General features: G+C 41.4%; 1 protein-coding gene across 2 annotated transcripts in view; it reads left to right on the top strand.

The window, feature by feature from the left end:
- Ttc23 (tetratricopeptide repeat domain 23) overlaps nucleotides 1–19,077 on the top strand; it is a 91,913-nt gene extending 72,836 nt beyond the window's left edge. For both annotated transcript variants that reach the window (XM_071607356.1, XM_071607357.1), the window contains exons 9-11: nucleotides 2,594–2,743; nucleotides 17,605–17,687; nucleotides 18,537–19,077. In XM_071607356.1, the coding sequence (XP_071463457.1) occupies nucleotides 2,594–2,743; nucleotides 17,605–17,687; nucleotides 18,537–18,651 (348 nt within the window). In that variant the 3' untranslated portion in view covers nucleotides 18,652–19,077. The remainder of the gene's footprint in view (nucleotides 1–2,593; nucleotides 2,744–17,604; nucleotides 17,688–18,536) is intronic.
- The last annotated feature ends 2,802 nt before the right edge of the window (nucleotides 19,078–21,879 follow it).

Below are 21,879 nucleotides of genomic sequence, written 5' to 3'. Positions count from 1 at the left end.
AACATGGGCTGGTTCCATCCCTGTCTCTTCTCCTGTCAGGTGCCCTTGTGCATGGTGCAGCCTGCCTAGCTGAACGTGGCAGCCTCATGCTGTTCTCACCCTTTGATCACAAACTTCTCCCTGTGGGGCTTAGCAGGAGTTCGCCAAAAAAGGGCTGGGCCCAAGGACGGTCACAGAGACAAGCAAGGGGAGTCACATTGATGTTCTCAGATGTGCTCACAGTCTACACATGAGTCAGAAACTTGCATTAACAGGAAAATGATCTTTGGGAGGAAATACCTTTCACAATAAAATGTAAAGGAAGGTCCCTCTGCTGCAGGATAAGATATAGGGGGAGGGAGGTGGTGCCACCTCTAGTGGTGCCACTCTCCTGCTCAAGAACTTTCTCTGACTTCTTATTTCCTGTAAGAAAATCCAAATTCCGGAGCCTGGCATAAAGCAGATCATCCACCAGATCCATCTCTCTCTTCTCCACTTCATACTTTGCTGCAGTCAACTGAACTTACTCACTCACCTTAAATAGGTCCTGTGCTTCTCCAGTTTGGGGGACTTTTCTCACCTAAGCCCTAATTGTTCTTCACTCCTGTCTCTTAAGCTTTTCCTAACTATTAGAGTCTGACACCTGCTTCCTCTAAACCAGTGGCATCATTTCCACTGTCATCTTAACTTGCCATTTAACTTCATGATCATCCATCTCCAGTCTCCCCAGTCAGGCTGTAAACAGCATTGAAAGCTTCATTTAGGAAAAGGAGTCTCAGCTCTTCTTTCCATCCATGGCTCCCCAAAGACTGACAGAATTCAATTCCCATAATAAAGCCACCAAACCAAACACTCCCATCAGTCTATGTTCATGCTCACAGATGTTAGGAGGGCATGTGATGGGCCTTACCCTCAAGTAGGTCTGGATTAAAATCGTAGTCCTTCATGTTCTTCAGTGGGCCACACATAGCAAGTCAATCACTCTGTTCCTATAGCAATTTCTCTTTCTTCCTAAGAAATTGATTTCTGCCTCATTAGCACCTTTAATGTGGTGTCCCCACCATTGCTATTCCAGCCCAGCCCCTAACTCATATTTTTGCCAACAAAAGGATGGAAGCCTTTCACCCCATCTGTCTGAGGGACACCATCAGGACACTTATGGGGCTGTGTTATAGAAAGCCCTTTCACAAGTCCCTGCTTTATTTGGCTGTTGGATTCAGCATTACAGTTCAGCCCTAGAACTGTAACTGTGCTGTCATGTGGAAGATTGTGGAAGAATTTCAGGAAGAAGTGTGGGAGACCAGCATGCCTAAACAGGGTTTTAGTCCTGGTATCTGAAGAAATTGTCAGGAAATATTGTTTTCTGACCAATGCACATTTTTTTTATTCCAAGTTGATATAAATAAGTTGAATCAACCAAACAAAATGTCACATCATGTTGGAATGTTTACTTTTGCAAACTATTTTTTTCCTGAGAATAGAAAACCCAGAGCATGATCTGGATGTTCTGTTTTAGTTCTCTCTTATAAGAACATCAGTGTGCATAGAGGAAGAAGAATGTGGATCTTAAAGGTATTAAAATTACTGGCCGGATGCAGAGCCTAGCTCCACCATTGATGAGCTGACTCTTGAGCAAATTTCTGCTGCCCCATGCCTCAGTTTCCCTTTTGTCAAATGAGGATTAAAATTGTATCTATATAAATGACAGAATTTATGGGCTGGGCCTTAGCTTAGTGGGAGAGCACTTGCCTAGCACATGTGAGGCCCTGGGTTCCATCCTCAGCACCACATAAAAAAATAAATAAATAAATGAGATCATACAAATTGTGCAGTGCAGTTTGTGACACCTAAGGACTCCACTCATACTGGTTAGCTTTTGTTCTTACCACCCAACCAAAATGAATTTCAGTAATAGCTGAAGTGAATTCCCTCCTGGAAGTGGCCTTGATACATTCTTTTTTCACACTTTAATCTTCTCCCCCCAAAATATGTTATTTTCTGTATCCTATTTAACCAGAGAAGAGTAACCCCAGTTCATAAGACCTCCAAACCCATTCTCTAAAAAATGAAATTGTAGTCAGTTATGTGTATTCGTAAGTTTTTCATGACTGTGAACAAAATACCTGACATAAACCTCTTAAAGGAGGAAGAGTTGATTTTGGCACATTGGCTCAGAGGTTTCAGTCTGTGTGGTTGGTTGGCTCCAGGTAAGTCAGAACATTATGACGGAAGGACATGGCGGAGAAGAGCTGTCAGCTCCTGGCAGCCAGGAAGTAGAGAGACAGTGAGCAAAGAGCCAGGGACAAGATATTGTCCCCTAGAAACCTACTTCCTTCAACCATGCCTCACCTGTTTATAGTTTCCCGCTCCTTCCAGTGGTCCATTCAAATTATTAATCCATCAAGTCGATTAATGCAATGAAAAGGTTAGAGCCTACATGAGCCACTCACTTCCCCAAAACCTACATCTGAACCTTGGCCAAGTCTTCAACACATGAGCTTTTAGGGGGCATTTCAGAGCCAAACCATAACAGTTACATAATTATCTTTAGAAACCACTGATTTTAATAAGCCTTTGAACTTTTTAACCAGACAGATTTTTGTCTCTTTCTCAGCGAGCAACCTTGATCCTGAGAGAGTCCCTGGAAGCCAAAGTGGGAGCATTTGGCGATTTCAGCCCAGAGGTGGCAGAGACATACCGGCTCCTGGGTGGGGAGGACCTGGTGCAGGGGAACTACAGCGGAGCTCACAAGAAACTGAAGAAGGTAAAGTGGAAGCCAATATTAACCCCAGTGAGGCTCTCTCTCCCTCTCCACTGTCAAGTTCCTTCCCTCCACCATGCTACTATGGAGTAAAAACTATGTAAGTGGCTGATTTAGGTAAGATGTGATCGCTTTTGCAGTAGATCTAAAATAACACTTAAGGTAAAAGATTTCCTCTTAGACATATACATTTTTTAAAAAATTTTTTAAATATTTATTTTTTAGTTTTAGGTGGACACAACATCTTTATTTTATTTTTATGTGGTGTTGAGGATTGAACCCAGCGCCTCGTGCATGCCAGGCAAGCGCGCTACCGCTTGAGCCACATCCCCAGCCCATACATTTTTTTAAATTTATTTTTTAGTTGTAGATGGACACAATACCTTTATTTTATTTATTTATTTTTATGTGATTCAGAGGATCGAACCCAGGGCCTCGCACATGCCAGGCGAGTGCTCTACTGCTGAGCCACAACCCCAGCCCTAGACATATACATTTTAAAAATGAATTTTCAATTATTATTTTTTTAAAGAGAGAGAGAGAGACTGAGAGAATTTTTTTAATATTTATTTATTTATTTTAGTTTTCGGTGGACACAACATCTTTGTTTGTATGTGGTGCTGAGGATCGAACCCGGGCCGCACGCATGCCAGGCGAGAACACTACCGCTTGAGCCACATCCCCAGCCCCTTCAATTATTTTTGACCCTGCAAATATTTTATAGGGCATAATTTATCAAGCCTTTGTTTTTATTGTATTCTTTCTATATGCACAGTTAATAGAGGAATTCTTATATTTTTCTCCTATTCTTCTCCTTTTATTTTCAATTTGGAATTTATTTCTGTGGATAGTGTGAGGTATGTATCTAATGTTGTCATTTTTCCAGATAGCTCCTCCTTGTCTAGCATCATTTCATTTATTAAAGAGCCCACCTGTGCTCCAGGGATTTAAGATAACACCTTCATCATATACTAAATTTTCAAATATACTTAAGTCTATTTCTTGATTTCCATTCTAGTCAACTAATCTCTGTTTATTCATGTGCCAATATCTCACATTTTTAGCAATAGAGATTTTATATCATGATTTAATGCAAAATAGAACTGGACAGTCCTTGTGGCTCTTTTTTCCTAAAATATTAGTGTTTCTAGATATCTGCATATTTATTTTTCTACATGATTTTTATATCAATTATTTAGCCTCATAAAGAGTTTGCTGGTATTTTTTATTAAATTATATATAAATGAATTTTGGGAGAACTTACATCCTTATTATGTTGAGTCATCAACCCAAGAAGAAGGGGTATCTTTCCATTTGTTCATGACAACTTTTATATCTTTCAGGTACATTTGAAAGTGTTTCTCCTATAGGTTCTGCACATTTCTTACTAGATTTCTTCCTAAAGTGTTTTCATTATTACTATTGTAAGTGGTAATTTATTCACTATTATCTTTTTTTACTTGTTGATGTACCTTAATTTTTTACTTATTTATATCTGGTGTTGAGGATCAAAGCCAGGGCCTCACACATGCTAGGCAAGTGATCTGCCACTGAGCCACAACCCCAGCCAGCCCCTCACTATTGTCTTTTGATTTATGTTGTGATTATGAAGACCATAGGCTTCTCTACCTTAATTCTTTTATTGCTTGAGTTAAATTGAGGATTGATTCAGATTGAGGTATACTATTGCATTATCCAAAGATAGGCATAGTTTTACTTTGTGTTTTCAAATTCTGTGCCTCAAATTGATTTCTCTTGTCTAATTGCATTGGCTCATGACTCCAAGGCAATAATAAATAGTAGTGGAAATAATGGGCATTTTTGCCTTGTTCCTGATCTTAGTGGAAATGCCAATAGTGATTCTTCACTTAATGTATGAACTAGGGTTTATATATTTTATCATATTAAGGAAGTATCCATCAATTTCTAGTTTCATGAGTGTTCTTTAGGTTAAAAATAAATTTTGAATTTTATCAAAAGCTTTTTATCATCAATGGAGGTTATGAAATTATTCTTCATAAATCACTGAAATGGTGTGTTTTACTATACTATCGAATCAACCTTGCATTCATGGAATAAATATCCCTTAGGTTTAATTATTTTCCTAACACAATGTTGTCTGAGTCCATTTTATTCTGCTGTGACAGAATACCAGAGACTAATGTATAAAGAATAAAAATTTATTTCTCACAGTTTTGGAGGCTGAGAAGTCCAAGATGGATGGCATCTGTTGAGTGTCTTCTTGTTGTATAATTTCATGACAGAAGGCAGAGGGAAAAGGAAGTAAGAGAAAGGGGGGTTGAACTCCGTCTTTTTTTTTGGTAATACTGTGGGGATTGAACCCAGGGGTAGTCTACCTCTGAGTAACATTCCTAGTCCTAATTAATTAATTAACTAATTAATTTTGAGGCAGGGTCTCCTTAACTTGCCTAGAGTGGCCTAGATTGAAAGATTCTCCTGCCTTAGCCTCCTGTGTAACTGGAATTACAGGGTGTGCCATAGCAGAACTCAGCCTTTTACAATGGGCCCTCTCCTGTAATAATGAACCCAAGGCAACAGCATAAATCCATTCACAAGGGGGCAGCCCCCATGGCTTAATACCTCCCATTAGATCCCACTTCCCAGCACCATTGCATTGGAAGTTTCCAATACATGCTTTTTAGGGAACACATTCAAACCATAGCAGATATTGTTTCTGTTCACTGATTTTATGATTTTTGCACTAATATTTGTACGTGTATTTGTTTAAGGAACAGTGTTACATTTACTTCAGAAAAATAATTTGGAAGTTACCTTTATTTTTCATGCACTGAAAGAATTTGTGCAGCATTGAAACCAGCTGGTGTTTGAAGGTTTAGACCTCCTGTGAAATTCTTTAAGCCTGGTGCTGTAGTTGTGGGATAATTCCTTTAAAATTTCTCCCACTTTTGAAAAAAAAAAAAGTGTTCTGCTGAAGCTTTCTCTCTCTTAAAGAAGTCATTTTGGAAAATTGTATTTTTCTGGGTAATTATCCATTTCACTTATACTTTAAGATTTATTTGCATAAAATTTGCAGAGTAATCTCATGAATTTTTACAGTTTTCACTTTTTAATAGCTATTTCCCCAACATTATTTCTTGGTTTTATATATTTTTTTCTCCTCTTTCCTTGACTGAATTAATTAGTGTTTTCTCTCTTAATTTTCCCAAAGTACAAGGATTTTAACTCCACAGATCTATTGTCTTCTGGTTCTCTATTTCATTAATTTATGATTTTATCTTCATTATGTCTATTCTTGTGCCTTGTTTTCTTTCACTATGTTGAAGTTTTTTCCCTATCTTATGAATTGAGAATTTAATTGTTTTCACTTTTATTGATCTAAGTGTTTGTAGCTATGAATTTTTTCTTGTCCAGTGTATCTCTTAAGTTTTGTTATGTTTTCATTATACTAATTAGTTTTATAATAGTGAAACCCGTAATCTCTCAGTAACCCTGGATAAACCTAAAAAATTCACTTTTGTTCTGAGTGAGTTGTTCTACAAGTTGTCATTTTCTCTTATAATTTTTCTGACTCTGCTACAAAAGATATCAGGATTGGTAACATGTGTGGTGCCAATTTGTAATGAGATGACACACATCTGCTATCAATTTGTCAACAAATAGTTATTGAGTACCCTCTATGGACCAATTGCTGAGCAAGCCAGACCCAGGGCAGGGGCCAGAGTAAGGGACCAAGTCAGGTATGAAGGGGCATCTGTTGACTCTATTGATTTCCAGAGAAGGGTGGACTAGCCAGATGAGCAGCACGTAGGCCTGCAACTGAACCCTGGGAGGAACTGCAGGGCCAGACTCTACTGCCAGGAGGGCTCTCTCCCTGCCTCGCTCTGCACATCCTCCTCCTCATCCCTTACAACACTGTCTCCCCCCAAGAAGGAGATCATGGCTTCCAACACTCCTGAGTCACATCTTTATCCCTGTGCCTTTTCTTTGCCTCAGCTTGAAAGAACTTGAGGGAAGACTGTGGGGCATGGCTTGAATCCAGTGCCCACCCCTAGATCAGTCAGCAAGGCCAAGCAGAATGGTAGACTTTGAGAACAGGGTGTTTCCAAGGTAGCTGGTGACCTGGGAGGAGGTGGCTCAAGAAATACATAGTAAGAAAACCTGGGACAGGGTCACTAGAGCCCGTCCATATTGGGAAAGGGGGCTATGCAAAGAATAAAATAGGAGGAAGCAGTCCCTTCCCTTAAGAATGTCCCAGACCAGAGAGGGAGTTATAGACTATAAACTCCCAAGTATATTTTATGCAAAGTTCCATGCTACAAGTCCATCTTGGGATCTATAGGAGAGAAGGCTTTTAGGGAAAGCATCCAGACCAATAATTGTGGAAAAGAGTTGAGACAAGGAAAATGAGTAGTTGTTCTCTGGCTGGGAAATGGAATAGAAGAAGGAGGCTTCAGGACAAAGAGAGCAAAATATGTTTAAGAAACTAAAAGCAGTTGGGGGTAGGGGTGGTGACAGGGAAAGGCATGAGGACAGATCTCTGAGGCTGTAACACAGATGTGCACAGAAACCTAAGCAGGGCTACACAGGCCTTCACACCAGTGGGTCTGGGCTGGTACCTTGCACAATGCTCTCTGGGGTAGCTCTTCCATTATTCCCAGCAGCACAGTTTTACAGAGGAAGGGACTGAGGCTCCAAAAAGTTAAGTTAATTGTCCCTGGGGGCAGTTTACTCTTAAGCAAAACCTTAAAGTCTTAAAGTTTCTGCATCAGGGTCACCTTGTGAATCAATCTCTGTGGAAATCTGCAAGTTTGTCAGCTTCCTGGGGAGAAAGAGACTGAGAATCCTTGCTTTGGGCCACACTGTCACTCACTGAGCTGAAAATCAGCTCAGCTTCAAGAAACTCTCAGGTTGCTTCATCTCTAAAACCTGCAGTGGAAGTTGGCAACCTCTTTTTTCCTTTCATTTGACCTCGTTAACCATCAGTCCTGAAAACAGTGACTCTGACAGCTTAAAGCTTGCTGGCCCTCTGCCAGAATTAGAGAGAAAGCGTTGGAACTTGTATGCATGAAGGTTGTCACACTGTGGTACATGCAGTTCTCATTTCCACTTCTCCACATGCACCCATCTGAGGACAGGGCAGGCTGCTCCGTGAACACCAGGGCACAGACAGGGACTTTAAACATGCCTTTGACATCTGTAGCTCACTGGAGTTTCTCAAATGTCATGTTTATCACTGGGCTCTGTGAACTAGCAGCTTTCTAAAGTGACCAGAGTGTTTCTCTTGTTTATATCACAACAGATGCATGGCCAGAGTTTTCAACTTAGTAGCAGGAATCTACTGAATAGGGCATTTCCAGATGTACCCTCCCGTGCTGAGAGGTCCAGGCAGAACCCTGCAGGCATGGAAAACAGGAAGGCTCCAGAAACAAAGCAGACAGCATGATTAAATTACTGAAAAGGAAACCATATTATTGATCTGTCTTTTAAGGCATCTGCCTGCAGGGGAAAATTGGAGAACTCTGTTGGCTCCAGATGGAAATTTCCACAGCAAAAGTTCACATAGAAACCTGGTTTGATTCTAGGATGGGCATCCCAAATCATTTTCATCCAGGTGAAAGGCTGCAAACAGAATTTCTTAAGACTGTTTCCTAGGTCAGTAACATCTTGGGAATTTACTGGGCCTGAGTACAGTGTGAAGTCAGGTTGGGGTCCAGCTTTAATCTTCCCTCCATAGCAGGTACTGTCATGGGCAGGGTTTGGTCCATTGCCTTGGTACTTTACAAGGTCAGCATTATACATGTCCATAAAAGAGTCATAAAAAATGTGACCTGTTTCTCTAAAAATCTCAAATCCTGCTATAATGAATCTTTTGAAGAAAGGAGCTGGAACATGATTTTTATTCATAGATTGTAGGCAAGAAAGCCAATGCCAGACTGGCCTTCTGTGATCCTAAGTCAAGACTGAAGAACAAATCATCTGCTCCTTACTGTGTCCAGTCATTCCTCCAACTGGCTAATACAGAGCCGTCTTAGAGACAGCCATATTTTATATACAGTTCATAGTCTGTGGTTCCCTCAGTGATCCACTTCATTTTACTTTGCCTTTTGCACATTTGGTGTTTTCCTTGTGGCCCTGGAGATACCAAAAATTCTGAAGCCAAGAGCCACCGGGCCAGCCACCTCACCTTCATGTGTAGAATCTTGTTTGTCCCTGAAGCTGATTCTTTTTTTTTTTTTTTAATTGGTTGTTCAAAACCTTACAAAGCTCTTGACATATCATCTTTCATACATTTGACTCAAGTGGGTTATGAACTCCCATTTTTACCCCAAATACAAATTGCAGAATCTGAAGCTGATTCTTTTAATTGTCTTTGACTGATTCATTGATGGGTGCAGCAATCCATTGTGTTTAGAGGGGAAGCATGATGATGTCGATTTCATATAAACAAAATCCTGTTCTTGGGCTGAGAAATGCACTTAAAGGCTTGAAGATGTTTGTAAATCAGCTATATGAAAATGAGAGCTGATAGTTAAAGGGGGTCAAGGTCATTCCTTCTCAACGTTCTGAAGGGAAAATGTGCAGCCTCCCTTTTCTGCTGTAGCTTGATTGGAAATGAGCATTCCACGTCCCCTGGCCACTGGTCACTCTGGTGTCATTTGCTGCAGGAAGGTGGAGCTCTCCTGAGGTCAGGACCCTGGTAGCCAAGACACAGTGCCCCCCTGCTTTTGCTGTCCATTAGAAAGCCCAGATGAGGCGTGAACAAGGACTGCCCATGGATATAGCTACATTTGCTCCTCAAATGTCAGGACTCTTACTGTGGCTTAGCAAGTACACAGTACCTTCAAAGTTCCACAGTTGGCTTCATGGGTCTGGAGGGACACAGCACTGTGAGCCTGGGCAAACTGTCCTGGCCAGAGGCTACCTGGCAACTCATCAGAGTCTCACTAAATGACTGGAGAACAGGAATTTATGGGTGATGGCCAGGCAACCAGACCTCCTCCTGCATAAATTGAGGGTAACCTTAAACAAGTCGAAAGAATGTTGGTCAGGAGTGGTTGGTACAGAGGGCATGAATTCCAGAAGGATCAACTGAGATTGATGAGCTCCATGTCATCAGGGAAATGTGCCAAGAAAAGGCAGCTCAAAGGACTCAGTTTTAGGAACATCTCCTCCCTGCCTTGGCTGCTCAAACAGGCCAGTCCAACCTTCAAACAGCAAGTTGGCTCTCCACTTTCCAAACGAAGCCCTTCTTTATACATGGTACACAGCAAGATCCACCTCCATAGCACGTCTTTCTGGTGCCCCTGTTTCCCAAATATTTGCTGCAGGTGTCCTGGAGAAAGATGATGCTAGCTAGCTTGCTTCAAGACAGTGGCCAGGGGATATAACAAAGTCATGGAGGGAGTCAAGGTATGATGATAAGGACATAGACTCACAGCTTGGTAACCTGGAGGTGAGGAGAGAGGAGATGGCAAGGATGGTGTCCACCAGGAGATACTCAGTGAGTTTTCCCAGAGGGTCCACACAGAGCCACTATGTGGTTGAGCCTAGGCCCCTCTCTCCTACTTCTCTTTACAGCCGAGGGTCCCTCCTCCCACCTTAACTATTTTTCTTCCGGGAGACTCCCTACCCATCAATGTATCAGACCTCGGATCTTGGGTTAGTGACCTTCCAAAGCTGTGGGGTTGGCATGTGTTTGTGAGACAGACACACAAAGTGTTTCCCCAGATATTTGGATTTCCTTCTTCCTGGGATCCGCATCACCACTACCTCCTCCCTCCCTGTGGTCTTCACCTGGCTGACTCACCATCCTGCCATTCTCAACTCGAATGCCACCTCCTCACAGAATCCCTCCTGACCCAAGCGCCCTCTTCCACCCACTCACACGCCCTGTTTTCTCTTTCCCTTGGCATGTCATTCCTCCTCCTCCTCTTCTTCTTTTCCTCTTGTAGTTCTTATCACAAATTAAGATGTCATATTTGTGTATTTTTAAATGTCTTTCTCTCCCATTACACTAGAAACTTTAGTGCAAGACACACATCTGCCCAGTCCCTGCCACATCCTAAGGTGGGTACAGGGTAGGCATATTGCAGGTGCTCAGAAAGCAACAACTGCAGACAGGAGTGACATGGAGGACACATGTGCTGTGAGGACACGGCTGGCTTCTGACTGGCTTGGGAAGATGCCTCCACCTCTGACTTTCTCCATAGTGGAGCACTGCCTCTGCTTGACCCTGTCCATACCCCCAAGTCCATGGCTTTAGCCTGCCTTGCAATGATTTGTAAATGAAAGCCTGTTTGTATTTCTTAAAGCCTTTAATATTTCACACTAATGGTAGTGGCTTAGCACTGATGGTTTCTGAAGTCGTCTTCTTTGACATGAAAACAGAATGTTTAAAAAAAGAGTAGTGATTTCAGATCCTCAGCATTAGAGTAGTCCACACACCACTCTGGCTCTTTTATTTTTCCACGCAAAGAAAATACAAGTTAGAGTGTGACAAACTTGGCTTGGACCCTCACCAGAAATTTAAAAAATATGTCTTTCACGATTTTCTATTGTGGAGTCATGTAGCCTTGTAACTTAGATGACTCTTTAGTTGTAGCCCTTGCTGTACTGCCTCTGTTAACAAACAGGATATGTTTCATCAGCACTTTCTTTATCTGAAATTTCCTAATAGAAATCATGATGTGACTCTGGGACCTTGGACTGGAGGGTGAGGGAGAAAGGAAATCCACTTCTGCAGCGGTCCTGCTGTGAAGACAGCCAAAGTCATGGCAGTCCATTGACAGAGGTCCCCCCAAAACAGAAAATATACTACCTTGTGAGTTTGGGTATTTAACTATTGGGTTTTATTCGTTTAATCCAGAGTGTAATAGGTCAGCTAACCTCTGTGCCATAGCTGCCTCTGAGCCACCCTCTGTCTACACTGGGAAGGGTGTTAGAAGCACAGAGGTAGGCCACAACTAGGAAGACAGGAGACTGATGGCTGTATCCCAGTTTCCTGGGCTCCTGGACTCCTTGGAAACCTAGCTTTCAAATCTCAGAGTCATGTCAAAAATAATTTTTCAAATTTGCATCAAATGCTTAAGATCATCTCTTAAAGACTGGAGCTTTATCAATGACTCCTAAGAGAAAGCAGCAAATAGTGACAGCACTCTTCCTACTACTGACTTTACCTAGAGTATAATTTTTAAGGTTTTCAACCCTGCACACACTATGGAGCTTCCTCACCAGAGGGTTCAGTGGCTGATGAATCACTGCAGCCCAAGGCTCCAATCACATCTCAAAGATCCATATAAAAATTCCCTCAGTTTATTTGCTTATTTACTTATTTAATATTGGTTCATTTAGTAAATATTGCAACTACTTGTGTTCCAGAGACTGTGCCAGGCCCTGGAACACAAAGGTGGGCAAGACCAATGCAGCCCCTTGTGGGGACAGCTGGCTGGCTAGTGCGAGAGCTGACATCCCCTGTTGTCTTCCACAAGGGAGGGAAAAGCTCCCTGTTTGGCATTTAAGGAATAATAGAAACACAAGGGACTGCTTGCTCACAGCCCCTCTGTATAAAGTCGGAAGAACAGCAAGATAAGGACTCCTTAAAATTTTTCTGGATATTGGGAATTTCAGTTGACTCTTTTAAAAAAAATTATTTGTTCTAATTAGTTATACATGGCAATAGAATGCATTTATGCAATTGATATATCATACATAGATGGGATATAATTTCTCATTTTACTGAATGTACATGTTGCAAAATCATATTGGTCATGCAGTCATATATATACATACAGAAATAATGTCTGTTTCATTCTACTATCTTTCCTATCCCCATATCTCCTCCTCTCCCCTCTCATCAATTTACCTAATCTAAGGTAACGCTGTTCTTCCCTAGTGCCCACCCGCCGCCTTATTGTGAATTAACATTTGCATATTAGAGAAAACATTCGGCCTTTGGTTTTGTGGCATTGGCTTATTTCACTTAGCATGATATTCTCCAAATCCAACCATTTATTGGCAAATTCCATAATTTTATTCTTCTTTAAAGCTGAGTAATATTCCATTGAGTATATATACCACATTTTCTTTATCCATTCATTTATTGAGGGATACCTAGGTTAGTTTCGTAGTCTAGTTATTGTGAATTGAGCTATAAACATTGATATGGCTGTGTCACTATAATATGCTGATTTTAAGTCCTTTGGGTATAAACCAAGGAGTAGGATAGCTGGGTCAAATGGTGGTCCCATTCCCAATTTTCTGAGGAATGTCCATACTGCAAATGAGAAACACCATTTAGTGACTGATGTCAAAGGAGAGTGCACTGTCCTCTTGGAACAGTCAAGAGTGTGAGATGCTTTATTCCTGGTAGAGACTGTTCTAATGTCAAGGTCTGGGGGCTTCTCCCTTACTCAGCTCAGCCTGACTCCGAGCAGTCTCAATGAACACTTACTTAACTCTGTCAATGTCTATGTTTTTTAACAAAAGAATCAAAACACCAACTTTACCCTAAAATGCTTAAGAAAATGCAGAACATTGAAAAATTAACTTAGAGTTCCTCAGATAAATACATAGCAATTAAAACTATTTCTGACCAGGCTTGGTGATGCACACCTGTAATCTCAGCAAGTCAGGAGGCTGAGGCAAGAGGATCACAAGTTTGAGACCAGCCTTCTCAACTTAGTGAGACCCTGTCTCAAAATAAAAAATAAAAAGGGCTGGGCTGGGGATATGGCTCAGTGGTAAAGTGTCCCTTGGATTAAATCTCAGTACCAAAAATAAATAAATAAATAAACCAATTCCTGGTAGAAGTATATATTGAGTTATTTTGCTATTTAAAAGGGTATGTTGCTTCATGGTGGCCCACTGAGTTCAACCTCACCAGGCCTCACCCGTCAACTGTCACTGGTGTTTTTTCCTGTTGTCGCTTTTTTTTTTTTTTACTTCCTTAAAGGAGGTTCTCAAAATGCCACCTGTCAAGGAGCAAGTAGCCTGTTGAAAATCTGGTTGAGGAGCATAAAGTCTCTCATGGTACAGCACGTGCTGTTGATGTCTTACTATAGGATTTGGTTGGTGAACTTGCCCTTGTTGTCACAGTGCACAAAATGAAGGGAGAAATGATGGATCATCAGCATTCCAGTCTCTTCTTTAGTACTTCTAAGATTTTCTCTGGGAAAAGTTTAATTTTAGCTTCACAAAGTTATTTTCAGAGTATAAAAAAAAAGCAAAAGAATTTTACCAAACTGATGTCAATAAATACAAAATTTTAAATATGCCCAAATGAGGACACACAGTTGAAAAAGTTATTTTAAAAATCTCATTAAAATTGTAGGAAATTTGGAAAATACATAAAAGTATAATGGAAATTTGAATCTCCTCTGTTAATGATTTTGTTTTTTTCTTTTCTTTCTTCATGCATTTATTTTTCTCTTAAGTGACATCAAATTATATAATGCTTTTAAAAATTAATTTAAAATAAGAAAGGAATGTGTTGAAGAGCAGTTTGGTGAGTGGGTGGGTTTATAGAAGTCCTATCAACTGCCTTCTCATTCTCCCTGGGAATTCGAGACTATTCACCAAGCAGCGTCTCTTCCCTGGAGAGTGAAGGGCCAGGGAGAAGAAGCTCAATAACCAAAAGGATCGGTTTGAAATTCCTCCCATGTTTAAGATTTTAGGGCCATCTGTTAAGACAGAGTACGCTGAGACCTCAGCCTGTCTCAGATAATCATTATTGTCAGTAAAAGTCTAATGCCACACTGAATGAATTAACACCAAGCCACATCAACTTCAGCTCCTCTCAAAATGAGCTTCATCGGAGACACTCATAAATATGTAAACAGGGAACGTGGCGTGGGTAAAATTAGACCTCATCTCTTAGGCACAAAGAAGGAGGAAATGAAGTCTGTTCTGGCAGGAAGAGTAAGCCCTTGAGAGAGGCCTTTCTTGTCCCCTGTTTGTGAGCACCTTCTCCTGTCCCACACCTATAATGGAGTAAGTCTTACCCCCTCCAGGGTCAGAGGCACCAAGGCTTCCCACGACTGCCTCCCAAACCGAGTGAGCACTAGAATAATTTTCATCCAATGTCATGGCTGTCAAAACAACATGCCCCATCCCCTCCTCTCAAAGCAGCAGAGCTTTCTGAAGGTTCCTGAGATCCAAGGTCACAACAGTCAATCTGTGGATTAAAGCAGCACTGGTTTAAATCCATGGGATGAAGTAGCTCCTGGCTGAGGATTTCAGTGTAGATTTAGAAAGTCAAAGATTCATCAAACAGACAATCTGGGTCCCTTGCCTTTGCAGAATTTGATTTATCTACTAAGTAAAATACTAATTTCCCACTGCTTGGTGCATAACACTTCAAGTAAGAAAATGAAAGTTTTCTATTATTAAAAAAAAAGATTCTGTCATATTCTTTTTTAATATTTATTTTTTAGTTGAACGCAATACCTTTATTTTGTTTACTTATTTTTATGTGGTGCTGAGAATCGAACCCAGGGCCTTGCACATGCTAGGCTAGTGCACTCCCGCTGAGCCACAACCTCAGCGCCGCCCTCCCCACCCCCCGCCCATTCCGTCATATTCTTTTCTGATATTTCCTTCCTCAAAGACAAACACATTCCCAGATTCCAAGACCACATACATTCTCAGCTCCTCAAGATTGAAACGATTTTCAGTCTTCATGTTTTCCATAGCTTGTGGAGACAAAGCATTTCAGCTGCTTGCGTTTTTATTTTCTTGAAGACCCAGAAATGGTTGGCAGATCAAAATGAATCAAGTCTTCAGTGCTATATCCCCAAACTTCACACTTTTTTTTAAACTCAAGCTGTTAGCCATGTAGAAAACTTAACTCAATCTTTAAAAAATTAAGAAAAATTTCAGATATGAAAGTATGTGTAATATAACAAACACCTGTGAACTCAATAGTCAATGTAGGAATTAAACATGAACCATCCAGTTGGAATTTCCTGTTGGCCCACTCCTGAGAACCACTATCTTGAATTTGATATGATTTCTATGCTTTTCTTATTTTATTGTGCTTTTGTTTTGCATGTTTTAAAGCTTCATATTATATGCACTCACTTGGGATTTGCTTTTTCCTCTTGACTTTAGAATCTTGAGATTCATCTATATATGTGGGGAGATATATACACACACACACACACACACACACACGCTCATGCCTAACCTTTGTATGATGTCATACACATATATACAACATATGTGAATATCAACATTTACTTATCCACTACTAAATATAGCTAAATTGTCCTATAAAGCATTTGTACTAATTTTAACACCCACTACCAATATATAAAATCGTTCTTGTTGTTTCCTATCTTTGACAAAGCTTGATATCATCAGAGTATAATTTTTGCATTGTGATGGGCGAAGGGACACTCATTGAAGTTTTTGTCTTTGTTTCTGGTTATGAGTGAGATTAAGCATGGTTCTTGGCCAGTTTTCAACTCCTTGAATAATCTGTTTGTTTCTTTTGGCCATTTTTCTATTGGAAGGATGTTGTCAATGGTGTTGTTTCTCATTATCTTTTAGAAGTCTGTTATGTATTCCAAAAGCTAAGCCTCTCTCAGTTATGTGCATTACAAATATCTTCCTTCAGTCTGTTTGCCTTTGTATTTTGCGTATGTTGAATTTTGGTGCAAAGATATTTGACATTTCCATGTAGTTAAATGTTATCAGTTTTTTACCTTTGGTTTGTCTAGATCGTGTGTAAGAAATACTTCCTTACCTCAAGATCATAAGGAGATCCTCCAAGATTTCCATGTGAAACTTCAAGTTTTACCTTTCATATTTAACTCTTTAAACATTTCTGGGAATACTCTTTGTGTTGGTATGGGTTAAGTTTTCATTTTCTTTCATTTGGAACCCAGTGGTCCTCATACCACTTATTGACTAGTCCACCTCCTCTTGCTGATCCTTCAAGGCCAGCTCTGTCATCTATCAAGGATGGGGCTCTCTGCCCTGTTTTATTGGTCTGTTTATCTACCCTGGGATGAAAATTATTATTGTCATTTTATAATTGTCATTTTATAAAAGGTCTTGGTATCCAGGAAAGCAAGTTCCTACATTTCATTCTTCTTCAAAATTAGTTTGGTTATTTGGGGCACATCTTTAATCTTTCTTCTTTCCTTGAGTTTGCCCTGACCTAGTACAAACAATCAAATGTCAAGACTTAAGCAAAAGGGAGAAATCAAGCCAATGTCAGTCATGAATAAATGATAAGCTATTTAACATCTAATAACTTAAAAATTCCTGTGTAGCAATGAGCATAGAAGGCCCATATAAAATTAAGCATTTGTTTACAAAAAAAAAAAAAATCCCCCCCCCCCCCGCAATTTTCTGGGATATAGCAAGGGCCATTTAAAAATAGAAACCAGAGACTATTTTCTGGTCAGTACCAATATGCTTGCCTTTATTTTTTGAAAATACTTTTAAATATATATATATTGCATGCAGAAGAGTTTTATGAAGCAGTGCTAAGAATGCACATTTGTTTTCTGGGTCACTCAAAATATCTGAATCAAAGGTCAGACTTTGCCAAGGATAAACACCCAGAAGGCACTAATTCCTTTGCAACATGGACCTCAAAGTGAAGCATTCTTTTTTTTTTTTTTTTGGTATATTTTGTTTTTAGTTGTAGTCAGACACAATACCTTTATTTTATTTATTATTATTATTATTTTTTTAAATGTGGTGCTGAGGGTTGAACCCAGCACCTGGCACATGCTAGGTGAGCACTCTACCACTGAGCCTCAACCCCAGCCCCCGAAGCATTCTTTTTCTCATCCAAGGGAGACTTTATTTTTCTGCAAAGTGTACTTGGGAACATTTCCATAACCTCATGATGTCTCCTTGGTGTTCTTCAGTGTCTTCAGATTCAGATGATCTTATATGGACCACAAGACAAGAGGACCCTGGCCACCCAGAAGTCTGTGGACACCCTGTCCAAGTAAGTTGGCTTTCCCTTGCTCTTCTTCTCTAAGTCTCCCATTCCTTCACCATTCAGAATCCCAGAGGAGGCTGATTCTATAAGGTTCTGTGGAATGTTTTACTGACTTCCCACAACTTGCATAGTTAAATGCAGGACCTGTTTCTTTGAAAACTCAGTCATAAAATATCTTCCTTGCCTAAATACTAGAAAAGAATTTGCTCTTAAATAATTTCAGAAACACAAACTGGATCCCATCCTCCTGCAGATCAGCCCCGTGTAGGTTAAGGCACCCATTATGATGTGGGGAGGTAGCCTGCTGGAGTTCTGCCTCGGGTTCCTTCAGCCCTTGGAGGCCTGTCAGGGTAGGAGTCAGAGAGTCCCTGACCTCATCTTGAAGGCTGGCCCATCCTTTTGCTAGCCCTGAGCAGAAGCCCAGCAAACTGTCAGAAGGTCCCCCACTTCACATAGCCTGTGCCCCCTGTGTCCACTTTCAGGGAAGTGCCCCAGTAGCAGAACCCTGGGCCAGCCAATAGGAGAACTGTCCCGTTTTAGGGTGGGGCACGTAAGTCAGCCTGGCCTCCTGTCCAAACTTGACACCCCTCCTTGCTCTTGTCCTGCTCACTGAACTAAAAGTGTTGAGTGGCTCAGCTCAGTCAGGGTGGTGGCAAAGAATTGAGACAGAAGAAAAGCATCTTGTGTTTGATGCTCTTGTGCCATGATTCTCTCACTTACACCCTCTCCTGAGACTTATAAAATGTTTCTGATCAGTCACAAGGTTCCTGTCACAACAGCAAAGAAACCATGGAGGTGGAAACCTTGCAGAGGCCTAAGGGGGCCACACATAACCCACTCTTTCCTTGTTTACAGGACCCCTGAGGTCGCCGGAAAGGCAAGGAAGTCTCCAAAAGCCATAGTGGCATTCTGCACCACTGTCCCTCAGCACTCTGCACTGGGAAAGGCCAGGACCAACCTGGCAGACTGAGACCCCTCACCCTTACTCCAGCGAAAGCCTTAGGCCGTCCTGGGCACTGCCATTGAGAAGCTGTACAAACCTGTTCAACTAGAAGATGAAACTTACCCATGCACAGATTCCCAAGGCCAACCGTTTGCTCCAACATGCAACAGTAATACCAAAACCTCTTTGGGCCACATTTTGACAGTGGATGCTCTGAATTCAGGCTGGTCTGGCACTTGTGTATTCTTTCTTTTTGTCACCACTTGTGGTTTTTCTTGCCAAAAAAAATTTGCCCACCAGCACTACTGTGGCCAAAAGATTTCTCTGCAGAAGTTCAGAACTTCCTTGTACATGTAGCCCCTTGCACAGATCTGGAGTCAGATTCAGAACAAAAGATTCTAGAAAAGGCCCTTTCTTACAGGAAGGTAATAGGGGTTGAGAATAAAATGTTAATAAAGGGAAACACAAAAGTACTGATGTTGGTGTGTATTTTTAAAATGAAGACTGAGATGTAGCTCAGTGGTGGAGTGCTTACCTAACATGCTCGAAGCTCTGGGTCCATGCCTAGCACTGAAATACACAAATAAATTAAATGAATACTCCCCAGGTTCCTCAGAGCCTGAAAAGGTGCACAGAGATGCTGTGCCTTCATTCATGTGCTTGTTCGCTCAGTGAATTTTGCTGAGCACCTAGTATGTACAAGGTCTGTGTTACAAACGGGGACATAATGGACAACACACATACAGTCCCCCTTTCATAGTGTGCGACCCAATATGACACTAGATATCAAACATGACAGTGGAATTAGTAAATGATCGCAGTAGCGATTCAACAGAGATGGGGTGGGTGGTAAGTGGCCTTCACTTGGACATGGGCTCAGGGGAGGCAGCTGTAAGAGGGTGAGCAGGCCTGAGTGCTGCCTGGAAGGGCCAGGCAGGGAGGGACACACACTCCCTGCTGCTTTGCTTCTTCCTGTTGCCTCTCCCCAGGCGAGACAAACAGCACTGCTTCTGGGGCTGCACAGTCCCTGGTGCTGTGTCCACAGAGGGCTTCGGCCTCCTTGGGCCACAGCTGGTGGGATGCTACAGTCATATGATGGTGGCCCTTTAGCAGAAAGTTTTGAGCTCTTTCTCTTGGGTGTCAACAAGAAGATCAGGGCAGGGATAAGGTGAATGGAACCTCCAGAGGTTGGGGGTGCAGGCATGAGCAGTGCTGTCCATCCCCCACATTCCTTCATCCCCCCTTTTGTGGCCAGGGAGGCTGCAGGTCAGTGCTAGAATGGCAGCAGCATTACAGCTAGACTTCCCTGTGCTCTGACCCCCCAGGGAAACCCCAGTCACACCAAGTCCAACTGTACAGAGCAGCACCTCAAGAATTTGTGGGAGAAATAAACTGAGAAGAACTATGACGAGGTGAAAAGGCCACCCTTGTCTTCTTCAAGAGCGATTTCTGACCACGCAGGCCACCCCTGCTCACACCCACCATGCTGGGCTCAGGCCCATGTGGTCACAGCAAAAGGAGTCGTGATCGCCCCTGACCAGGTTCCTAACTGGTTGAAGACCTGAGTTTCAATGTAGATAGTGGAATAAGCACTTAAATATATATACATTGGAGTATTTTATGGACCGTTTGTGTCCCTAAAAGATTCATTTTTGAAGCCCTGTTATGATTTAGGTATGAGGTATCCCCCCCAAAAAAAATCATGTGAGACAATGTAAAAATTTTCAGAAGTGAACAGATTATGATACATAATCCGATTATCGGATCAATCCCCTGATATGGATCAACTGGGCAGTAACTGTGGGCAGGTAGGGTGTGGCTGGAGGAGACAGGTCACCATGGGTGTGCCTTTGGGGTTTATATTTTGTTCCTAGAGAATAGAACTCTCTCTGCTTCCTGGTTGCCATGTCCGGAGCTGCCTTCCCTCCACCAGGACCTTCCACCACGACCTTCCTCCTTACCTGTGGCCCACAGCAACGAAGGCAGCTGTCCATGGACTGAACCTCTGAACCCATGAGCCAAAATGAACTTTTCCTCCTCTAAGTTGTTCTTGTCAGGTTTTCGGGTCACAGTGATGTAAAAGCTGACTAAAACAAGACCTAATTGATGTCATTTGGAGATGGGGCTTTTAGGAAGTAATTAAGTCACTAGTTTATTTCCCCTGGTCAATGGGATTGGTGTCCTTGTGAGAGAAGGAAGAGAGATGATCTCTCTCCCCAACATGATGACAACTAGAAGATGACTATCTGCAAGCCAAGAAGGGAGCCCTCACCAGAAAGTGAATCTGTAGGACCTAACCAGTCTCTAGAACCATGAAAAGTAAATGCTGTTTAAGTCACCCAGGCTATAGTGTTACGTCACGGCAGCACATTTAAAGAAATATGGATTATTATTTGTTTTTTCTACTTTTCTGTATTTCTTGGAGGGTAGCTTGGAATCACAAAACATCTTTTAAATTTAGTGCTCTACCCCAAGCCTAGGAAAGAGTACATTTAGGAATGTCTTACCAAATGTCACCTTCGATTAAATTTAACTTCTTTAAGAGAGGAAGAATACAGCTATTTGTGTTTTTATTTTTGTCAGTAAAAGGCTAAAAGGAGGGGCTGGGGTTGTAACTCAGTGGTAGAGCACTCGCCTACCATGCATGAGGCACTGGGTTTGTTCCTCAGTACCATATTAATGTAAAGTAAAGATATTGTGTCCACCTAAAGCTAAAAAATAAATACGTATTTTTTAAAAAGGCTAAAAGAATATAAACAGGTAAAGACATCTAGCTCTTCCTTTGACTCAAGCTACTGCAATTTTTTGAAGTACCTAAGAAACAGTCATGATTAACTAACCTTCCTGTTTGCCCTTAAGGTAAGCAACTGTCCCAGGGACAGTCTAGTTTTAGCACAGAAAGTCCTGTGCCCCAGGAAACCCCTGGGTCCTGGGCACAAGGGAGAGGATGGTCACATCCTGCGGCACTTGTCTTCCAGGCTGTGATGACATTTTTACCACTAAGTATCCAGGATGTACTTGAACACCAGCCAGGTGGCTTATGCTGTCTACCATCCTGTCTTATTCTGTGTCCACAATATTGAGTTCTGATTCAGGTGAACTGGAACTTCTTTTATATATTCTCCCCAGTAATTCTGTGCTACCATGAAGACATGCATGTAAACTTATGTTTGCTTTCATTAGAGTTTAAAAGAAAACACACCAAAATCGAATGGAAAACATTCTCTTTAGGAACAACATAGTTTTTTTTTTCTC

This window comes from Marmota flaviventris, chromosome 2 (genome assembly GCF_047511675.1).
Source record: "Marmota flaviventris isolate mMarFla1 chromosome 2, mMarFla1.hap1, whole genome shotgun sequence".
NCBI classification, from domain to species: Eukaryota; Metazoa; Chordata; class Mammalia; order Rodentia; family Sciuridae; genus Marmota; species Marmota flaviventris.
This window is presented reverse-complemented; position numbering and strand designations above follow the sequence as displayed.